Here is a 17432-nt window from a genome sequence, read left to right as displayed (position 1 = left end):
TACCCTCCTACGGCTTCTATCCTTCTCTCTGTAACTTTATCTCAAGTTTCCTTTCTGACCGTTCTATTACTGCTGTGGTAGACGGTTACTATTCTTCTCCTAAATCTATTAACAGTGGTGTTCCTCAGGGTTCTGTCCTGTCACCCACTCTCTTCTTATTATTCATCAATGATACCACCCCGCACTTTTCCACGTCTTGTCATAGACGTCCAACACTTCAGGAAGTAAACATTTTATGCAGGGAAGCCATAGAACGCCTGACTTCTGATCTTTCTAAAATTTCTGATTGGGGCAGAACAAACTTAGTACTGTTCAGTGCCTCAAAAACTCAGTTCCTCTATCTATCAACTCGACACAACCTTCCAGATAACTATCCCCTCTTCTTCAGTGACACTCAACTGTCCCCCTCTTCTACACTGAACATCCTCGGTCTGTCCTTTACTTATAATCTGAACTAGAAACTTCACATCTCATCTCTAGTTAAAACAGCTTCTATGAAGTTAGGTGTTCTGAGACATCTCCGCCAGTTTTTCTCTCCCCCCCCCAGCTGCTAACTCTATACAAGGGCCTTATCCGTCCATGTATGGACGGATAAGGCCCTTGTCCGTATGTCCGTATGTCTGGGAGGGGGTTCCACTCATACCGCTCTTCTAGACAGGGTGGAATCAAAAACTTTTTATCTTATCAACTCCTCTCCTATAACTGACTGTCTTCAGCCTCTCTCTCATCGCCACAATGTTGCATCTCTAGCTGTCTTTTACCGCTATTTTCATGCTAACTGCTCTTCTGATCTTGCAAACTGCATGCCTCCAATCGCGGCCTCGCTGCACAAGACTTTCTTGTTTCTTTCACCCCTGTTCTGTCCACCTCTCTAATGCAAGAGTTAACCAGTATCCTCAATCATTCATCCCTTTTTCTGGCAAACTCTGGAACTCCCTGCCTGCTTCTGTTTTTCCATTTTCCTATGACTTGAATTCCTTCAAGAGGGAGGTTTCAAGACACTTATCCTTAATTCACTTTCTGACTACAGCTTTGGACCCTTTTCTGGGACTGGCTTTTCACTGTGCTTTTTTTTTTTTTTTTGGATTAATGTTGCCCTTGGCCAGTGTCCTACATAAAAAAAAAAAAAAAAAAAATCCCTGCCGAGTATTACGACTTTGTCGGCATTGTTTTGAGCTACTTGAGTCTCCTGAATGTGCAGCTACATATTCACGTCATTCAATCTATAGTATGGTTTAAGGGACTTCTTTTTGTACTGCGCACACACACATGCAGCAAGCAATGACAACAAGTGAAGAAAAATTCACACTTGAATCAAAGGCATCTTCTTCAGTTCTTCGTAAGTGCCTCAGAAACAGGCATTTTCCGACGCGTACCTTTCACACAGGTCTCCTGGGAGCTTCGAAACCTTTACATCTACCCCAGTGTCGTAGTGACTAGCTAGTTTCAAGTGACCAAGCATGTGCGCAGCCATATTTTCACTGCCAGAGGTATGGCTTATTTGCTCCCAGCCACCAACAACGCACAGACCTCCCTGGACCCCTTCTTAATGATACTCAATTTATTCTCGGAAAAATGTATAGGCATTGGGTGAGATGTATTAAGAATTATGCCACACCATACAATTTCTCTTTAATATATGAGTTCTTTTTTACTTTTTTTTATTGGAATACAAATATTAGGTATGGATTATTTAGCTTATCAAACCATACAGTACTACAAATGCTTCGGATTTTAAGATAATAAGACACTAATCTAATCTAGCATTACCTAACCCAACTTAAATGATGTGTAGCAATATCTAATCCAACCTAACATTACCTAACCTACATGGGCATGGCATGCCTTCTACTGCTGCTGTTGAATGGCGTCGCCTGAAGACGTTTGTTTGTTGCCGTGGCTGGGAGTGAATGTGTCGTACATCTGGCAGTAAAAATGAGGCTGTGCACGCACTTCGTCACTTGAAATTAACCGGTCACTTGAATCTGCTGTTACGACCACAGTTCCCAGCCCCTTCACCAAGCTGCTACACCTCGTGTAGCTTCACTGAGCCACCTCTTATGTGGACTCAATGCAGGGCTCACAGATGGGTGTACAGGGTCCCTTGTGACTCCTGCACCCTATTCACTATGGTCGTAACACCATAGTGTTAGGGTTAGGTTAGTGTTAGGGTGAGGTTGCCAGACTATTTTACCGGCCCACAGGCAAGGGCCCAGATTCACGAAGCAGGTTGCTACTTAACAAACTGCGATCAGCGATAAATAGGAGCCTCCGGCCGCCAAATGGTATCCGTGAACGTGTAGGAGGTTGTTGTTGCCGTGGCAGCAAGGTTGTTAACTAACACCACTTCCTGAGGTGTTAACATCACCTTGGCGAAAACTCATATAAATATCTATGTGCACAAAGTAACTTTTTTTTATAATTATTTACAAGCTTTACTACCAAGAAAACATGATTTTGTGATGCACAAAGTGAAATCTTGCATGGAACACAAAAAATAAAGCTGGAAAACGAGGGGGCAAATTTGTCCCATGTGTGTGCACTCCCCATTCTGCCTCCTAACAAGTAGTAAGTAGTACTACTGTTGATTAAGTGTTGTTTTCGCCGCTCCTCCTGTATATAATGGAAATTACCTTTGCATACTTCCATGTTTATGCCTTGAGGCAAGAAAGGGACTTTCAGGATCCCCTTGACCCTTTGGCATTGAGTGATAATGAGCTCATGCTCAAATATCGCTTCCCTCGGCAGGAGCTAATCCTCTTGTTTGAGGAGATGCAACCTCAGCTTGAGAGGAGGACAAGGCGTAGCCAGGCATTACCAACCCGCACCCAGGTTTTGCTGGCCCTGAGGTTGTTTGCCAGTGAGTCCTTCCAAAACTTCATTGGAGACACTGCAGGTAAGATGATAATGGTGTTGCATGCTTCAGCACAGGGGCTGACTTTTGGTAACTGTCAAGGAGTCCTTTCCTTGCCCTTATTACTGGTCTATTCTCTTACATTCTTCGCATATACCTTTAAATACACATAAAACAACTTCAAGCTAAGAAAGAAGTCCCCCTGCCCTCCAGGGGCTCCAGGGGAGTGGGCGAAGGTCACCAGAGGTTAAGTTAGGTTAGTCACCGTACATTTTTATATGAAACATTAACTAATCAAACGCAACCACGGGGGCTAGACCCACCTTTAAGGACACTAATATAAGCTTAGCATTACCTCTAGAATACCCCTGAAGGATGGGGGCACTTCTCCCCTCATCCTATACTATGGGGTCACTTCTCCCCTCATCCTATACTATATGTTTATCAAGAGGCATATGTGAAAGAATGGAAGAGAATAGATATGTAATAAGGCCAGGAGAGGACTCCAGACAATTACTTTTTTATTTATTTTTGAGACTTTAAGGTGCCCAATATCTCATAAATAACTTTTGTAGGTGAATAAACTGTTGTTCAATGTGGTGAATAACATTTAAATGTGGCTGACTTTCAAGGATAAAAGGTATTAAAGTCAACTTACTGCATGCCATGGTTTATAAAGTTGTAATCCAGTGTTGGGAACATGTCAAGATTAGTTCCTAGAGTCTAAATATGTGAGTGTATGATTAATAAGGAGTGATGAGGGAGGGGCAGCCCCCAGCTTAGTTTATGGTAGGTTAGGTGTGGTTAGTAACCAAATGTGAATCCAAGAGGGATGATATATATATATATATATATATATATATATATATATATATATATATATATATATATATATATATATATATATATATATATATATATGAAGCGTCGCCTGCTGTAGTATACCCAAGCGCCATTTCTTAAAATTTCCAGGAAACAGCTCTAAAGTTTTCAGAATATAAAAGATTTTCTCCAAAACTATTACAGCTAAGATAATAACTCTTATACCCTTTTAAAGCCCATTGTTTGCACATTTTAACACGAGTCCTTTGTCACAGAAAATATAACAACAAAAATATGATTTAGAAATTAAAGAAAATAGTTCAGAAAATACCTGAAAAAATTCCATTATTTGTCATTTAATAATGTCCCTTGCCAGAGAAAATGCAAATCCCAACAAATAATGATAAGAATAATAAAGTTTCACATGATACAGAGTGATTGATAGGTACGTGTGTTATACAAAAGAAAGCAGAGAAATGAGGCGGGCTCGCTTCACACAGGCTGGGGACGAGAGCAAGAGTACAGTCATGCACGCGGTTCTCTCCGGAACTGGTGGATGAGTATACTGCTGCACCAATACATAGGCTAAAGCAGCCCTTTGGCCAAAAAGGTCCAAAATCTAAACCATTATTATGGACTTACAACCTTATTTTCTGAGCGATGTCTCTCAACAATGGAACTCTGTGATACCATTATCTCGATTTCCGGAAGGGTGGCGTTTGGGTATACTACTGCACACGACGCCTCATATATATATATATATATATATATATATATATATATATATATATATATATATATATATATATATATATATATATATATATATATATATATATATATATATATATATATATATATATATATATATATGATGCATGTATGTAGCTACTGTGTAACATGATCATCTAATACTTTGTGTGCACAGGCACCCACATTGCCATCAAGGCCCAGGTGTGGACGAGGTCCTCTACCCCCTGAACATCCAACTTGTTTGTGATGCAAATGGAGTGATCCTCAGCTACTGCTCCAAATTCCCAGGTATATAGTATTATTGCATCACATGTTTACCCAGCCATGTACTTCATTGATTTTCATGTGACTGCACATGGTTACTGGTATTGTATAAGAAAACATAATGTGATAAGCCTTGACATTAGTTATAAATTAACAGTTGACACATGCAAGGTATGATATATTCCTATAAAATGGTGATTGACTCTTGTCATCATCATCATCATTTTCGTTTAACGTCCGCATTTTCCCATTAGGGTGGGGTTGGACGGGCGATGACTGCTTTCCACAACTGGCGATCTTGTGCCATATGTTCTTCTATTCCCAACAAATTCAAATCCTCCGTCACACACTTCCTCCACTTTTTCTTTGGCCTTCCCACCGGCCGTCGGCCTCCAAACCCCACCTCCTTCCTCGCTCAACACCCCTCCCTCTTCCATTTTCACATGTCCGAATCATCTCAGTCTTCCTCAGCTCAACAGAAAGCTCTTCAACTCCACACATCTCTGCCACCTCGCTGCTAGACTCCTGTCTTGCCACCTCACTCCTGTCATGTATCTCAGCAGCCTGCGGTCACAGCTACATAGAATATCTGTCAGTCTGTTTGTCAGTGGCCATGTTTCTGCTCCATACAGAAGAGCAGATCTGACACAAGCTCCATATACCTTTCCCCTGATTCTCGGTGTTATGCTGCAGTTCACCAATAAACTGGCAATTTCTCGCCATCTTCCCCATGCAGCTGCTACTCTCACCCATACTGCCCTCGCTACACCCGCTTCACAGTCCAACGTATCTCCCAAGTAGCAGAGCTGTTGTACCTCCTCCAACACATCTCCATTCACCTCGAACCCGACATCCTCGTCATCACCGCCACTACCACCCTCCTCCCGCACACATCTTGGACATACAAAGTTCTGCGCCCTTCTGAGATTCCTCAGAACTGAGCATCATTGATGACACCATTTATTACACCTAGTACACAACACTGAGTTTGCTCCCACTCCTCTTCCACAACATCCACATGGCCATTTTCCTAACTGAATTCTTTCTCTGGCTTCATTTCCGGTCACCATTAGTTTTGTCTTCTCCATGTTTATATTCAGTCTCCTCTGCTCCATCCCCTCCTTCCACCTATTAAACATGTCAGTCACTTCTTTCCTTGATTCTGCTGTCAATACCAAATCATTGGTATAGAGTAGCTCCCACGGACCATCTCCTCTTACCAGTTTAGTAGCCTCCTCCATTACTGTGATAAAGAGTAGTGGAAGAAGAGCTGATCCTTGGTGTACTCCCACTCTTATGTCAAAGTCCCTTGATGTTCCTGCCAATGTTTTCACCCTTGATCTTGATTCCACATACAGAGACATGACTGCACTGCAGTCACGAGCCTTTTGGGCACTTTTTGTCTCCTTAGTATTCACTCGATCGCTCTCCTTGGCACTCTGTCAAATGCCTTCTCTAAATCAGCAAAGACATGGAATAGCTTCTTCTTCCTTTCACTGAACTCTCCTGTATTTGCCTCATTATAAAAATTGCATCTATTGTCGATCTTCCTGGGCAAAACCCAAACTGTCAATCATCCACTTTTATCAGTTTCCTCAGCCTCTCCTCCAATACCTTTTCGAACAGTTTCATTCTGTTTTCCAGTAGTCTGATTCCTCTATATTTTCCGCATTCCAAGGCATCTCCTTTTCCTTTATAGACTGACTCTGTGCCAAACTTATTTGGTATATACTTTACTGTGTATGTGTGACTATTCATGTATTCCCTTCTAGGTGCTACACATGATGCTTTTGTGTGGAGCAACTATAATCTGAAGCAGCAGTTTGAGAGAGGGGAATCTGGTGATTTCCTGCTTGTTGGTGAGTATCTACATTCAAAGTGCATAACTGCATAAATATCTGTGAGCCATATATTATATATAATGATACCATTCACTGCCAGATCACCCATCACCTCAGTGACTACAAATTAACACTTATCTCCTCATGTATGCATTCCTGTTGATTATAATATTGTTTTTCTTCACATTATTATGTTAACTATTGATAGTGATATTGATATTTCCATCAGAAGAAAACTTTAGCACATTACCTTTTCATGGGTGAAAAGCAGGCATACTGCATGACTAAATCATAAAAATTCTGAATTGGGATCACAATATTGCAGGTGATAGTCGGTATCCCCTTGAGCCCCATCTCATGGTGCCCTTGAGCAATCCCACCACTGATGCACACAAAACTATGAGCACCTAATAACACACACACCCTTCACTCAAAAATTTCAAAATTATTATGGTGACTCCTACACCAGCCTCGGAGTCCCCATCTAGGGAGGGGACCATAAATGTCTCCAGGTCGAATTGCTCTTCTGATAACGACCCTAAGTGTCTTGACACTCCCCTCAACTTTTTTCTTCATTAACTTCTGCAACATTTGTAGTCTAAGATCTAATTTTCAATCTGTAGAACACCACCTCTCCTCTTCTAAACCTCATCTTCTTTTCCTCACTGAAATTCAGGTGTCTGAGGCAACTGACAGTAGCCCCTATTCTGTTCCCTCCTACTTTCTCTATCCTGATTTTCAATCTAAAGCTGGATGTTGCGTTTATGTGTGCAACGATTTAACCTGCTCTTGTGCCCATGCTCTTGAATCTTCCGAGTTTTCCACTATCTGGCTACGACTACAGAGTCACTCTCAAACTAAATTTATCTGTGCTGTATACCTCTCACCTAACTCGTCTGACTATAAGAAATTCTTTGACTACTTAACTTCCAAAGTGGAGCACATTCTCTCTTCCCTTTTGCAGAGGTCTCCATTCTTGGAGACTTCAATGTTCACCACCAGCTTTGGCTTTCCTCTCCCTTCACTGACCATCCTGGTGAACTTGCCTTCAACTGTGCTATCCTCCACAACCTAGAGCAATTGGTGCAACACCCTACTCGTATTCCTGACTGTCTTGGAGATACGCCCAGCGTTCTTGATCTTTTCCTGACCTCTAATCCTTCTGCTTATGCTGTCACCCTTTCTTCTCCATTGGGCTCCTCTGATCACAATCTCATCTCTGTATCTTGTCCTATTGCTTCAATCCCTCCTCAGGATCCCCCTAAGCGAAGGTGCCTCTGGCGTTTTGCCTCTGCTAGTTGGGGGGACCTGAGGAGGTATTTTGCTGATTTTCCTTGGAATGACTACTGCTTCCGTGTCAGAGACCCGTTTTTGTGTGCTGAGCGCATAACAGAGGTGATAATTTCTGGCATGGAGGCATACATTCCTCACTCTTTTTCTCAACCTAAACCTTCCAAACCTTGGTTTAACACAGCTTGTTCTCGTGCTATAAATGATAGAGAAGTGGCCCACAAAAGGTACTTAAGCCTTCCATCACCAGAATCTCATACACTTTATATTTCTGCCCTGAACCATGCCAAGTCTGTTCTCCAAGTAGCCAAAAACTCCTTCATTAACAGAAAGTGTCAAAACCTTTCAAGATCTAACTCCCCTTGTGACTTCTGGCATCTAGCCAAAAATATCTCCAATAACTTTGATTCTCTAAAGCTGAACTCTTCACTCAAGCGTTTGCTAAAAACTCTACCTTGGACAATTCTGGGCTTGTTCCTCCCTCTCCTCCACCCTCTGACTACTTCATGCTACCTATTAAAATTCTTCGCAATGATGTTTTCCTTGCCCTCACTGGCCTAAACCCACGGAAGGCTTATGGACCTGATGGGGTCCCTCGTGTTGTTCTCTGAAATTGTGCCTCCGTGCTTGCACCTTGCCTAGTCAAACTCTTTCAGCTGTCTGTCAACATCTACCTTTCCTTCTTGCTGGAAGTTTGCCTACATTCAGCTTGTTCCTAAAAAGGGTGACCGTTCTAATCTCTCAAACTACTGTCCTATTGATTTAATTTCCTGCCTATCTAAAGTTTTTGAATATATCCTCAACAGGAAGATTCTTAAATATCTGTCACTTCACAACCTTCTATCTGATCGCCAGTATGGGTTCCATCAAGGCCGCTCTACTAGTGATCTTCTGGCTTTCCTTACTGAGTCTTGGTCATCCTCTTTTAGAGATTTTGATGAAACTTTTGCTGTTGCCTTGGACATATCAAAAGCTTTTGATAGAGTCTGGCACAAAGCTTTGATTTCCAAACTACCCTCCTATGGCTTCTATCTTTTTCTCTGTAACTTCATCTCAAGTTTCCTTTCTGACTGTTCTATTGCTGCTGTGGTAGACAGTCACTGTTCTTCTCCTAAATCTATTAACAGTGGTGTTCCTCAGGGTTCTGTTCTGTCACCCACTCTCTTCTTATTATTCATTAATGATCTTCTAAACCAAACTTCTTGTCCTATCCACTCCTACGCTGATGATACCACCCTGCACTTTTCCAAGTCTTTTCAGACGTCCAACCCTTCAGGAAGTAAACATTTCACGCAGGGAAGCCACAGAACGCTTGACTTCTGATCTTTCTAAAATTTCTGATTGGGGCAGAGCAAACTTGGTATTGTTCAGTGCCTCAAAAACTTGATACCTCCATCTATCAACTCGACGCAACCTTCCAGACAACTATCCCCTCTTCTTCAATGACACTCAACTATCCCCCTCTTCTACACTGAACATCCTCAGTCTGCCCTTTACTTATAATCTGAACTGGAAACTTCACATCTCAACTCTAGCTAAAACAGCTTCTATGAAGTTAGATCTTCTGAGATGTCTCCGCCAGTTTTTCTCACCCCCCAGCTGCTAACTCTGTACAAGGGCCTTATCCGTCCATGTATGGAGTATGCTTCACATGTCTGGGGGGGGGGTTCCACTCATACTGCTCTTCTAGACAGGGTGGAATCAAAAGCTCTTTGTCTCATCAACTCCTCTCCTCTAACTGACTGTCTTCAGCCTCTCTCTCATCGCCACAATGTTGCATCTCTAGCTGTCTTCTACCGCTATTTTCATGCTAACTGCTCTTCTGATTTTGCTAACTGCATGCCTCCCCTCCTCCCGCGGCCTCGCTGCACAAGACTTTCTTCTTTCTCTCATCCCTATTCTGTCCACCTCTCTAACGCAAGAGTTAACCAGTATTCTCAATCATTCATCTCTTTCTCTGGTAAACCCTGGAACTCCCTGCCTGCTTCTGTATTTCCACCTTCCTATGACTTGCATTCCTTCAAGAGGGAGGTTTCAAGAAACTTATCCTTCAATTTTTGACTACATATTTATAGAAATACCCACCAGGTCACCACAAAACACTCTAATCTTTTTGTACTTTAAGTAACACAAAGGCAGTGTAGATATCACAGTGAAAAAATGCTTTGGTATTATATTGTACTAATATTAACAAGCTACTCTAGGTAAATGATAGAATTGCTACAACTTAAAGCTACAGAAAAGAAATATAACTTAATATAACTTAATTTCATAACTTAGTCTTATAACTTAATATAAATTATCATAACTTAATAAGGGTAAACTTATGAAAGGTAAACATTTGAATCATATAAATTATTGCTAGCTGGTGTTAGTATTATTAAACTGATCAACAAGTGTTACCAGCTGCTGCAATGAATGCAGAATGTTCCTCTGTACATCAAGAGATTGTTTGAACCCAAACCATCTGCTGACTTGAAGGTGCCATCGGTTGAAGTGCCTGGGACATGTCTTGTATAGCCATCCCCTGCTCCTGCTCCACCATCACCAGCTCGTCCATGCTCAGATGAATCTGCTGCTGGTTTTCCAGCGCTTGAGACAGAACTTCCAACTTTGAGTGGCCACCTGAAATACAGTTTAGAAGAAAACATGACTTTATACCACAAGTTACAAAATAAATGGTATGTTAAGTTACATGTCATGCTCTCTTGCTGTGTCCTTTTACCTCATTTGCTCCTTGGACCTTTCTGCTATACCTAGGGTGGTGGTATGACATACTTATGAAATCAGCATTTTAAATGCCTGAGAGATGTATTCCTCAAAAAAATAGGTCAAAGTAGCAAGAACAGACTTACTGGCAGGAATTGTGCATCTTGTACTTGGCTTGGGTGCAGCAGCTATGTAAGGTGTAGCAGCTGGCTGGGGTGCAACAGCTATGTGAGGTGCAGCAACTGTGGCTGGGGTGCAGCAGCTGGCTTGGGTGCAAGAGCTAGGTGGGCTGCAGCAGCTGGGTGGGATGCAGCAACTGGCTGGGATGCAGCAGCTGGCTAGGGAGCTGGAAGTGGTTGCAGAGCTGCCACTGGTTGTGGAGCTGAGGGCACCTGTGGAGCTGCACCTGGATTTGGTATGCTGAAGTAACAATGTGCAAATGAGGGTCAAATAAATTGTCTGCTAATGTACTGCACAAATACAAGGCATTTCATTACGATATTACTTGACTGTAATAAAGAAAGTTGAAAAGTATGGCACATATGATAAATGAATAATCAGTGTTCATTGTACTGGAGGACAAAACTGAATACATGTTAACATGTTATTCACCAATGAATGTTGTCATCTGTAACATGAATGATTTAAACAGTGATGTTCTTATCCAGTGCAGATGACTGCAATACAGCTTTGCCAAATCCAGAGGCCCCTGCAGACCCAGCAACACAAGCAGAAGAGGGTTGGATGGCTCCAACACCACTGCTGGTGGAAGGCGGTGGTCCTTCCAGAGGCCCTGACACTTCTGGAAAAAACAAAAACAAAGTGCTTACATTACTGCAGGTAGAGAATAAGCTGGTATTCTGTGAGTGATGTTTTTATTGACTAATTTTTCTTTCAATTAGCAGTCAACCTAGTCATGTCTATGTCTATCACATAGTTTTGCTGAGTTGATGTGCAACTGTGCTGATATTTATGTTCAGGAAGATGAGTTTTGGATATGATGCTGCTAGCCCCATGGAAGATGATACTGTGACATAATTATTGTTACATTACAGTATTGCACTTAAAGTTAAAAATGGCAGTAATTTACAAAATGTAATTTGACCTTTGGTAGTTTACTTATGCAATGTGGTGTTCTCACTGTCAAAGAATGGCAGTCCTGCAAATCTGTGGGAGACAACATCTGCAGAACAACCAACTCCACAGCAGTGTTTGTTGTCTAATCTGGAGGTCCCCCACCTGTATGGATATGAATGTTTCAATTATCAGCCACTTAGAAGCTCACATGTAAAGCTAAATCAACTTTGTGTAAAACATGAATGTATTAGAACATATTGATGTTATTTAGCATTGCAGTGGTCAGTGTCTCAGACCTGACCACCAGAGGTAATGTACATACTCCTATTTATAATGCATTGCTTAGCTGGTTCTTGGTTATGTTTGTTGACTATATGAGTAAATTTTGTAACAGCATCAACATTGAAATACAACATGTACACAAGAGCAAACTTCTTTTATATAACTACAGGGGTTTTAAGTACTGTTAACAATCACCTAACCTAACTGTCCTAACCATAACCTAACCCTCCTTCCTCAACAAAGCAAAACCAATATTCAAGAAATAAATTTATTCCAGCAGTTTGGGTTCCAAAGGCTGAGCAGAAAGAAACAATTTTTTTCTCCCAGTATGTAACAGAAAGTTATACAGAGGAATTTGTTCATATTACTCAAAACAATGTCCAGCAATGCCCAAAACATTAGTTAACTAAATTCCATATGCAATTAGGTCAAGACAAAATATTAAGCAAATATGCTAGTGTGGGTAAATTTTTACTTTCATCTGTTTATCTTTTCCACATGAAACTATTTGTTATTTGTTATTTTTGGCCTACATTAAATTAGTATGCTAATCTAATGTAATGTAACTTAACCAAAGTAATCTAACAAAACCAGAATAATATAACCTAAACAGACAAACCTAAAATAGCTAAAATAACCTTGCTTCCCTAAAAAAATATGTACAGATAGACATTTAACAATTGCTGTCATTATTATAATTAATTTGTAGTTGGTTATGTGGGATTCAAATTACTATGAAATGACAAACTGTATCTGGTGAGAAGGGTAAGAAAAGCCAGATTGAGACTGCTGAAAGAGTAAAAGAATCACCTACTGTGTCTGCTGGAACCATAAACTATGATTTCACTCACTTGCAGCAGGACATCACACTATTTTTGGTAATATCACAGTAATTCCATCCATATAACTCTCTATCCCTCTTCTGTGTCAACTGCACTGCAACTATGCTAACGAAAATGTAATAGGCATAACTGATTATCTCACCAGTGCCTGCAGTGTGACACTTCTGCATTAGCCTTGCTCTTGACATGGGTCCAGAGGTCCTTAAATTTTCTCCAGATCTCATCTGCTGTTCTTCCAACTTTGCTGACAACATAACAGCCATAGTCACCTCCTCCCAGGCCTTGTTTTTTCTTTTCAGCGGTGATCCTGTTATCAAGCTGTCCTAGGATCAACTCAGCCTGCCTTTCTCTATTGGTGAAGTGTGACCTAGTTTTCTTTGGAGCTTCAACCATTATATATTATGCTGCTGCCTGGTCTTCCTAGGAAGGCACAGAAGAGGCGGAGGGTAGCCAGTTGCCATGAAGGAAAGATGCCTGAGTTTGGGCAGGTGATGCTCAGCAGGGCAGAGAGTGGGTAGCAAAGTGCAGTGCGGTGAGAGTGGAAATGCTGGCAGTGGAGCAGGAAGTAGTCCATGGTCTCAGAGGAACAGCCCTACACCAGGGGCAGAAGGGGTCGCTATATCAAAGTTAGTAAACAGTGTCATGTGACTCTCTTTTGTGGTGCAAGTTTTGCTGTCCACTGCACCCCAACTCTACACCTCCTCCACCAAGGTTAAGGTCTTGGTGCTGGTGAATCATTGTTTCCTCGTTTTCTGAGGGGGTTCACTAGCCATGATGAAGGCATTATGAGGATAGTTGAGTGTGGTGAGTAGTGGCTGTGGATGCATGACACTGTATCAGAATTTGTAAACAATGCCATATGACTTTCTCAGTGATAACACAAAGCCTCCTTGTGATTGGCTGCTTTGTGTGTGGCATCAAGTCAGTGACATATCACCCAGCAGCCAATGAGCACGTTTAGGTGGATTAGCAACCTCCACCTGCCAACTGCCGCAATTCTCTGTGGATACCATTTCTTGGAGTTTGCAACACGGTTGCTATGAGAGCAGGAGTTTGTCATTTGCCCAATCGCAGAATGTTAAGTAGCAACCTGCTTCGTGGATCTGAAAAAAGTAAACAGCTCATCTAAGGTTTCTAAAATTTCTGATTGGGGTAGAGTGCAAATTTAATAATGTTCAGTGCCTCAAAAACTCCATTCCTCCATTTGTCAACTCAACACAACCTTCTAGATATTTATCCCCTCTTCTTCAATGACACTCAAATGTCTCTCTCTTCTACAATGAACAGCCTCAATCTGCCCTTTACTTATAATCTAAACTGGAAACTTTCATCCTTATTCTGTCCACCTCTCTAATGCAAGCGTTCACCAGTATTCTCAATCATTCATGCCTTTCTCTGATACACTTTGGAACTCCCTGCCTGTTTCTGTATTTCCTCTTCCTATGACTTGACTCTTTCAAGAGGGAGGTTTTTTTTTTTTTTTATTATTATTATTATTTTATCTGACATCTCTATGGGAACTGGTATTATGTGGGCCTTACTATTTAATAAAAAATTTTGTTGCCCTTGGCCAGTGCCCATATTACACACACACATACACACATTACAATTTTTTTCCATAACTTTATGATGAAACATAATAAATTTTTTTTCCACAAAACATCTTTCTAAAATAGGGATGTGTCTTATGTAGAGGTGCTTCTAACATGCTGCCAAGTACAGTACTCCTGCCTGGCCAATACAACAATTATTTTCAGCCAATCACCAGGTATATATGTGGCAGCTGCAGTAGTCAGCCAGCCAACCACTATAGTACCCAGTGTCACAAAAGTAGCCGAGTGCTGTGAATGTAAATTAAAGTAGCAGGATTTTATTGTGCTGTTCCATAAGCAAGATAACTTGGGTGTACATTTCTGAAGATCACACAGTGTGTTGGAATCAATTGAGTGCTGAATAATCAGTGGTCAGTACCCTGTGCAGATGAGGAAGAGGAGGTCAGCCAATCACACCTTGGACCTTTCACTTCCTATTAAGATGTATGATTAGGTTAGGTTAGTGTCCTTGAGGGGGTTTCAGTGGGGACAAACACCTCACCTCCAGCTAGTTAAGTTTAGGTTAGAGTTCTTGAGGTGGGTGTCCTGTGGGGGCAATGTCCCCCCTGGCTAGTTTATGATAGATTAGGTTAGGTTAGAGTCTTGAAAGGGGGTTCAGGGGTTGAAGCCCCCCTGGCTAGATTAGGTTAGGTATTGTTATGTTAGGTTAATGTGGGGAGGTGGATATTCCGTTTGTTGACTTTTTTAGTTCTGGTAAATATTAAGATGGTTTTATTTCTTATTCTTTTGGCTCCTAGCCCTACAATGTTGGGGGCCTGCTGGGAAAAGCAGGGCTGGTAAAAATTTATAATAACTCCTAAACTATCTGAGGTGCATATAAAGTGTTCCAGGAGTCAGTGTGTGAAAGGAGACATGTGCACACAATTTGTGGACTTAGCATCTGGGAGGCACCTGTTTTCAACTCTGATAGGAGGCCGCTGTCTATAACTTTTACAGATATACACTACAGTAAATATATTAGAACATCATGGCAGTGTTCAACGGCAAAGTAAGGAGTTATTGTAAATATTAACCTAGGTTAATATGAAATAGTGCAGCTCCCTATTTATTTTTTGGTAGTAAGAGGCGGTATTTGGCTCTATTTTAACTTTCTCCACCCAAAAACCCTGCTTTCTCACCAGGTCTGTAATACTGTATGGGGTAGGAGCTGAAAAAAAAAGACTAATAATCACATAATTATTATTATAATAATAATAATAATAATAATAATAATAATAATAATAATAATAATTATTATTTTTATTATATATTTTTTAAAATTGTTTTATTTTCCTTAAATTTTTAGGGTTTCCAAAATTTTTACTATATTAGTGTTCCCCACCCAAAAACAGTGCTTTCCCACCAGGCCCCAAATCTTGCTATTCCTGGAGAGGTGCAGGAATAGAATACAGGAGGAGCTGCTATTGGTAAGATTAGTTGCAATAGAATACAGGAGCTGTTATTGGTAAGTTTTACTTCAGATACATACTTAGAAGGCCAGTGGCACTCAAGACAGCAAAGATTGCAGTAAGAAGTTGTAAGGATACAAACTCTACTGCTGAATTGTCTCGGATGTAATTTTGCAGTAAAATTTTCAATAACAGTATTAGCACTTAATCCACTGGTCAAGATAGCAGCCATGTTGAAATTGAAGTTCATCTCCTGCCTGAAATAGTTCCATCCATTCCCTTCCTGTCTTCACTCTGACATCCCTCAGTTCCCTCAGCACTACTTGCATTATCTCATCCCTGTCTCTGGCATACTTTACACACTCCAGCATCACATGCTCCACTGTCTCATCCTCTCCCATGTCGCACATCAGGTACACTTTGCTGTGGGGTTCAGACCATCTGTAACTCCTTGTATTTACATCCAAACACTGTGCCCTTGTTCAAAAGAGATCACCAGCCAGGCTTCCCTCATACCACTTTTCATTCATTGGCACCTCTTTCTCTCTATTCTACTCCAAAGTACTCTTTTGTTCCATCTTATTCTTCCATTCACTTGTCCAACACATTTCACTACTATGTCTATCTCATTCTTCCACTTTCTTACATTCCATTCTAAACCTTCCCCATTTCTAACAATTACATTCTAGTCACTCTCAGCATGCCTCCCCTCAAACCACTGGAAAACCCAACTAATTTCCAACACACTTCCTCCTCACCTGCTATTTCTAACATTCTAGAGAAACACCTTTCTCACTACCCTTCCATCATCCAATCAGTGTAATCTAACTGTATCTCAGGGTTGCCTTTACATATCACGCTCTAAAAGTACTCCATCCCATATTTCCTCTCAAAGCCTCTATTGCTTCTTACCTTGGTGCATTCAGTGCCATTCTTGCTACTCTACTATGTCCTACTTCTAATTTCTCTAATTCATTCTCATTCCACACAATCACATCCATACCATACATAATGCTCTGGAAAGCTACGCTCTTCTAAACTTCCTGCAGCACGTCATATTTGCTTTTTTTTTTTTTTATGTAGGAGGGACACTGGCTAAGGGCAACAAAAATCCAATAAAAAAAAATAGTCCACTGAAATGCCAGTCCCATAAAAGGGTCAAAGCAGTAGTCAAAAATTGATGGATAAGTGTCTTGAAACCTACCTCTTGAAGGAATTCAAGTCATAGGAAGGTGGAAATACAGAAGCAAGCAGGGAGTTCCAGAGTTTACCAGAAAAAGGGAGAGGTGGACAGAATAGGGGTGACAGAAAGAAGGTCTTGTGCAGTGAGGCTGCGAGAGGAGGGGAGGCATGCAGCTAGCAAGATCAGAAGAGCAGTTAGCATGAAAATAGCGGTAGAAGACAGCTAGAGATGCAACATCGCGGCGGTGAGAGAGAGGCTGAAGACAGTCAGTTAGAGGAGAGGAGTTGATGAGATGAAAAGCTTTTGATTCCACCCTGTCTAGAAGAGCAGTATGAGTGGAACATCCCCAGACATGTGAAGCATACTCCATACATGGACATATAAGGCCCTTGTACAGAGTTAGCAGCTGGGGGGGTGAGAAAAACTGGCGGAGACGTCTCGGAATGCCTAACTTCATAGAAGCTGTTTTAGCTAGAGATGAGATGTGAAGTTTCCAGTTCAGATTATAAGTAAA

The 17432-nt window shown here is 41.2% G+C and overlaps 1 protein-coding gene across 4 annotated transcripts; it reads left to right on the top strand.

The window, feature by feature from the left end:
- The first annotated feature begins 1344 nt into the window (after window positions 1-1344).
- LOC135091495 (uncharacterized) lies at window positions 1345-12443 on the top strand. Of its 4 annotated transcripts, none has more exons than XR_010262531.1 (6): window positions 1345-2568; window positions 2749-2896; window positions 4605-4717; window positions 6466-6552; window positions 10231-11373; window positions 11683-12443. XR_010262531.1 is itself a non-coding variant. In XM_063989179.1 (5 exons), the coding sequence occupies exons 1-2, from the start codon at window positions 2623-2625 to the stop codon at window positions 4655-4657; spliced, it is 327 nt and encodes a 108-aa protein (XP_063845249.1). In that variant the 5' UTR covers window positions 2580-2622; the 3' UTR covers window positions 4658-4717; window positions 6466-6552; window positions 10231-10505; window positions 11207-12443. The 4 variants fall into 4 exon arrangements, 2 of the variants coding, with proteins under 2 accessions (XP_063845249.1, XP_063845248.1); XR_010262530.1 differs by having other exon boundaries at window positions 1413-2568; window positions 10231-10505; window positions 11202-12443; XM_063989179.1 differs by lacking the exon at window positions 1345-2568 and having other exon boundaries at window positions 2580-2896; window positions 10231-10505; window positions 11207-12443.
- Window positions 12444-17432: the final 4989 nt, after the last annotated feature.

Source organism: Scylla paramamosain, chromosome 37 (assembly GCF_035594125.1).
Source record: "Scylla paramamosain isolate STU-SP2022 chromosome 37, ASM3559412v1, whole genome shotgun sequence".
In the NCBI taxonomy this organism is placed as follows: domain Eukaryota; kingdom Metazoa; phylum Arthropoda; class Malacostraca; order Decapoda; family Portunidae; genus Scylla; species Scylla paramamosain.
This window is presented reverse-complemented; position numbering and strand designations above follow the sequence as displayed.

Bases quoted from the DNA above. Each gene is read 5' to 3' on its own strand.
- LOC135091495 (XM_063989179.1), top strand. From the start codon at position 2,623: ATGGAAATTACCTTTGCATACTTCCATGTTTATGCCTTGAGGCAAGAA. The intron at 2,897-4,604 runs GTAAGATGATAA...TTGTGTGCACAG, and splicing joins CTTCATTGGAGACACTGCAG to GCACCCACATTGCCATCAAG.